The sequence below is a fragment of the Alosa pseudoharengus genome, unplaced genomic scaffold (assembly GCF_046254945.1).
Source record: "Alosa pseudoharengus isolate Yale_2024_CS ecotype anadromous, Long Island Sound unplaced genomic scaffold, YU_APseudo_1.1 YU_APseudo_1.1_scf_17, whole genome shotgun sequence".
Classification (NCBI taxonomy): domain Eukaryota; kingdom Metazoa; phylum Chordata; class Actinopteri; order Clupeiformes; family Clupeidae; genus Alosa; species Alosa pseudoharengus.
In genome coordinates, this window is record NW_027468640.1 from 18,501,476 (window position 1) to 18,506,475 (window position 5,000).

Here is a 5,000-nt window from a genome sequence, read left to right on the forward strand (position 1 = left end):
CTCCAGCAGAATTGATAATTGAAGCAGGCGTCCTCACCGGACACCCCGTAATGAGGTCGCTGGCGCGCAGGTCCTGGCCGTGCTGCTGGGCGTGCCGGAGGATGGCGAGGGCAGCGTCCGGTGCGGGGTTGGGGTTGAGGCCGCTCAGCTCCTCCAGGGCCTCGCAGTACTGCTCCAGCCTCTGCTCCGGGGCCCGCAGGCAGCCAGGGAAGGCCAGCACCGAGTGGGGATAGAAACTGGACAGCTTCAGCTGAGGTGGATAGAGAGTGGGATGAGAGGGGTGTGAGAGAGAGACAGAGAGAGAAAGAGAGAGAGAGAGAGAGAGATAGAGAGAGATAGAGAGAGAGAGAGAGAGAGAGAGAGAGAGAGAGAGAGAGAGAGAGAGAGAGAGAGAGAGAGAGAAAGGAAGAATGGGGGTGGGGGTACACAGAGAGATGAAGGGATTGAGAAAGAGAGATTGAGAGAGAGAGGGGCAGAGAAAGGGAGGGAGGTAGAGAGAGAGGAGAGTGAGAGGCAGAAATAGATAGGTACATAGACAGGAAGAGAGAAAAGAAGGGAAAGAGAGAGAGAGAGAGAGAGGGAAGGACAGTGAGAAGTAACGAGAGGGAGAGTGAAAGAAGAGAAGGAATGAGAGAGAGGAAGAGAGGGTAGGGGGAGGGAGAGAGGGTAGGGGGAGGGAGATAGAGGAGTTATGATTGCATATAATTACAGTAGAAGTCAACTGCAAACCACAACGGCATCAAATAAAATCACACGCTGTACATCACCAGCTGAATTGAATGTCACAGACACAGAGAACAGTGGCAAGAACAAAAAAAAAAAAGATTCCTTTAACCGGGATTCACAGCTGAGAATAGAAATAGTACAGCGTCCGAAACAAGAACACAACACAACAACAAGTGTTTACTGTTGCCAGATGAATTAGTATATAACATGTAGGCCTACTGAAAGGCACAGGACACTGGATATGATAGAACTGCTACATGTTCTTTTGGTCGTGATATTTGTGTTGGAGGAGATTACGGTGTAGTCATGTTTTGTAAAGAGAGATAGCCTCAGTAGTCTGAGTACAAACAGGTATGGGAGGACTCCCTAGTCTCCACACGGCCCCTCATGAAGAGGTAAGCGCCACAGGAACAGCAGCCACAGCAGCAGTAGTGCTGTTTGGGCTCCAGCATCTGTGTTGGGTTAGTCTCACTCATTACGGCCCCGAAGGAAGTTTACAGTGGACAAGCCCTCTGCCAAAACCCACTAGGGTCAGAGAGTCTAAAGAGCTCAGGGATCCTCGTTTTCCAAATAGGCTTATCGCCATCTTGTGGACAGCGATGGAACTGCAGGCGATTTTCAGAAGCCTGGCGCTGACCCAACCAGTAACTGGGGCTTTTGAGAGACCTCTGTGATTTACAGATGCGATCATATGATGAAGCTTCTCGACCAATGCAGCGATCCTCACACTATACAAACTTATCGACTTAACTCTTAGTTAACCTTTAATTGTGTTGAGACATTCCCAAATCATATACCACGTAAATGTCACAGCAAATGATACTTTCCATTCAAAACTGAAAAAAAGAAGAAGACAACAATTTCCTACCCACAACTATTCAGAGAATGACTTGCCTTGGAATCCTTTCATAATGTGAAGATGGCCTAAGAGCTTTACATACACAGCGGTGAATGCATGCGTGTACTTTCCCAGGGCAATTTAGTCCTTGAACTAGGCCCTCGAGGCTGAGAAAACTAGCAGTAATTGCAGCTACTATCAGAGCAGGCAGAAGCCGGGAGTAAAATATGACTTGATTATATGAGATTATATGATTATATTATATTTCCCTTTCTTTCCCATTTTGATGAGAGTTTTAATCAGGATTGTGTGTGTGTGTGTGTGTGTGTTTGTGTGTGTGTGCGGGCATGCATATGTGTGTGTGTGTGTGTGTGTGTGTGTGTGTTAGTTTTTTTATATTACCTTGCCTACTCTCTTATATGTCCATATTTATTTTATGCTGGTCTCTAGACTTTATTCTTGCACTGTTGCACCGTTGGACTTACTCATTTGCACCATCACCATGACACTCACTCACACAGAGCACCTTACCTTACTATGCACAGAGAATCACAGGCTCAGTCCCTGCCTCAGTCATTGCAAGCGCCTCATGCTTAATCACCCACTATGTGGATACTGTTTTAGACTTGATTTAGATTTAGTGTTATTTAGTATACCGGTAATTTGTATTTTAGTATATTCTTTATATTCTACTGTCCTTATTGCTTAGTTGTGTTTTTTTATATTATATACTTTTAATTACTTTTCCTGCTGTTAGTGAATGTTGTGTGAGATGTCTGTATGCTACTGAGACCTTGAATTTCCCCCTGGGGATCAATAAAGTATTTATCTATCTATCTATCTATCTATCTATCTATCTATCTGTGTGTGTGTGTGTGTGTGTGTGTGTGTGTGTGTGTGTGTGTGTGTGTGTGTGTGTGTGTGTGTGTGTGTGTGTGTGTGTGTGCACGCTCTAACCTTGAAGAACTCTGTGGCCTGACTGACCAGCAGGGAGTCCAGATCCGGTTTGGTGTGGATGTAGTGAGAGTACAGGAGAAACTGTTCCCTCTGCAAGAAGGGAGAGAGAGAGAGAGAGAGAGAGGGAGAGAGAGAGATGTTTAAAAATCTCATTAAACCACTGAGTTACTTTTAACCCAAATTACACCAATAAAACAAATAAGGGAAAGAAGGGGGCAAAGGGAGGGAGAGAGAGAGAGAGAGAGAGAGAGAGAGCAGAATAGAGAGCGTCAGGCGCAGAGGAAGAGAGGGTGGGGGGAGTCAGGGAGATAAAGAAAGAGGCGCTTAGGATTACAAAGCTCATTCCAGAGATAGCTCACTGCAATTCTACACAACTGCAGCATTCCACAGCTGCATTCTCATTCACATTCTTCTCTCTTTTCTCTCTTTCTCTCTGTCCATTCTTCCCTCTTTTTATCTTTCTGTCTTTCTCTTTGCCCGATGTGTCTGTTTCTGTTAAGTCTGATGATAGTCCGCCACCTGTGGCTCTAGACTTGTTCCAAGACACTCAACACCACGGACAGAAATAAGCACAAATATTAAAATGGTTAGTTTTGGCTGGAATCAGTGACATTCAAGTCTAAAGCAATTTCTCAAGCATTCTAGGATGTCTGTGAGTGTGAACCCTGAAAAATCCAATGAAGCTGCCAAGATCCAACAGTGGATAGATAGATAGATGTGATTTGATACTTTGGAAAACGACACACAGAGATCTGCTTCTCTTGCACATTCTTAAAAGATATCAAGGATAGCACAATAAGGAGGGGGAGGGGCGTTCCCCATTGGTTATTTTTGTTTTTTTCATTCATTCATTCACTCACTCACTCACAAGTGTGGGCAATCACTATAGGGTCTCATTTACTGTGGTCAACCGCGCAGTATTTGCATCAGGAGCTCAGACGATTAGCTCTTCATGGGAAAATGTCAATCTCTCTAAATATCGTGTTAATTCTGCATACTCAAAATTGTTCAGATAACGGTCACTGGAATGCATCTGTGCATACCCTCACTCGGATGTGGTGGATACTGGCTGGGACGAGCACAGCCGTAATGAAAAGAGACAGTGGTGACAAACAATGGCAAATTGGTGGGACGCTATCAACTTCTATCAACTTACTAAACATCTTGATACAAGGATACAAGGATACAAGGATACAAGGAAGTTTATTGTCACATGCATATAGTTACTGGAAGTAAGAAATGCAGTGAAATTATGTCTGGTGTCAGCCTATTTGTGCATTTATGGGGGGGGGGGGGGTAACCAAATAAGGAGGCGGGGAGTAAACCAAATAATTCAGCTTACGGTAGTTCATTCCATTCAGTTCAAAGCAGTTCAGATTCATTCATCTCAATTCCCTTCAATTTAAACCACTCTAATTCGATTCACATCGCCTCTCAACGCAGCTTAGGACCCAAAACCTGAACCTCCTATGGAGAGCATAAATGCAACAGTGTTAACAAACAACTCTCTGCATAGACCCCAGCACCCTCCTCTAATGCATTATCAACTGAATGCACTCCAATTCCATGCAATTTGTAGAGCCCCATAGACCGCTGAAGTTCGCCTACAAAAAAGCTACCATCTTTGTCCATATAAGGAGATCCGGTATCTTGAGATTTTTCCTATGGGAAAATAACATGGAGATTTTGAATTATTGCACCTGTTAAACTCTCGTGGGGACGAAGAAATTGGAAATGCAAACGTTTTCCTCTACACATATTTGTCCTCTGGCTTCGAGTGAATACTGTGATCTCCGGTAGGTCAATACGACACACTTTGATTTTTGCTACCCCATAGCTAACTTGCAATGCAACTTACCATAAGTAGTTAGCTTCAATTCAACACCCGGATGTCCTTATATGGGCAAAGATGGCAGCTTTGGGTACTTTTGTAAGCGAACCTCAGAGGTCTATAAGGATTGAACATCAGCTCAAAAGTCTTCTAGAGCAACAAACACCACAGACCCTGACCAATCAGCAGTCTCCTTGCCCCCTGCCCATTCCATCTCCATACTCACATATTTGATGAAACAGTCCTGCTGCTGCAAGGTCTGCGTGAGAGCGCCCTCCATGGCCGGAAGGAGGTACTGCGTGTGGAAGGCGCACAGGCTGCTCCAGTTGGAGAAGAGGGCCGGGGCCTGGCCCCTGAGTGCCGCGGGGGCGTCGGGCCCCTCCAGCTGGGGCAGGAAGTGCTCCTCCACGCCCCGCAGCGTGGACACATACTGGCGCTCAGAGTTCACCAGCCGGCACCACTGCATGTACAGCTTACTGCAAAGGCACGGACACACACACACACACACACACACACACACACACACACACACACACACACACACACACATTAACACCTACACACACCAACATCACTGCATGTACAGCTTACTGCAAAGGCAAGGACACACACACACATCACTGCATGTACAGCTCAGTGCAAAGGCAC

At 45.6% G+C, this 5,000-nt stretch overlaps 1 protein-coding gene across 2 annotated transcripts in view; it reads right to left on the bottom strand.

Moving 5' to 3' along the window:
• Window positions 1-5,000, bottom strand: part of arhgef40 (Rho guanine nucleotide exchange factor (GEF) 40) — a 42,401-nt gene that overhangs the window by 8,753 nt on the left and 28,648 nt on the right. For both annotated transcript variants that reach the window (XM_076288776.1, XM_076288775.1), the window contains exons 19-21: window positions 4,579-4,828; window positions 2,522-2,611; window positions 38-250 (exon numbers count right to left, since the gene is read on the bottom strand). In XM_076288776.1, coding sequence (XP_076144891.1) covers window positions 38-250; window positions 2,522-2,611; window positions 4,579-4,828 — 553 coding nt within the window. The remainder of the gene's footprint in view (window positions 1-37; window positions 251-2,521; window positions 2,612-4,578; window positions 4,829-5,000) is intronic.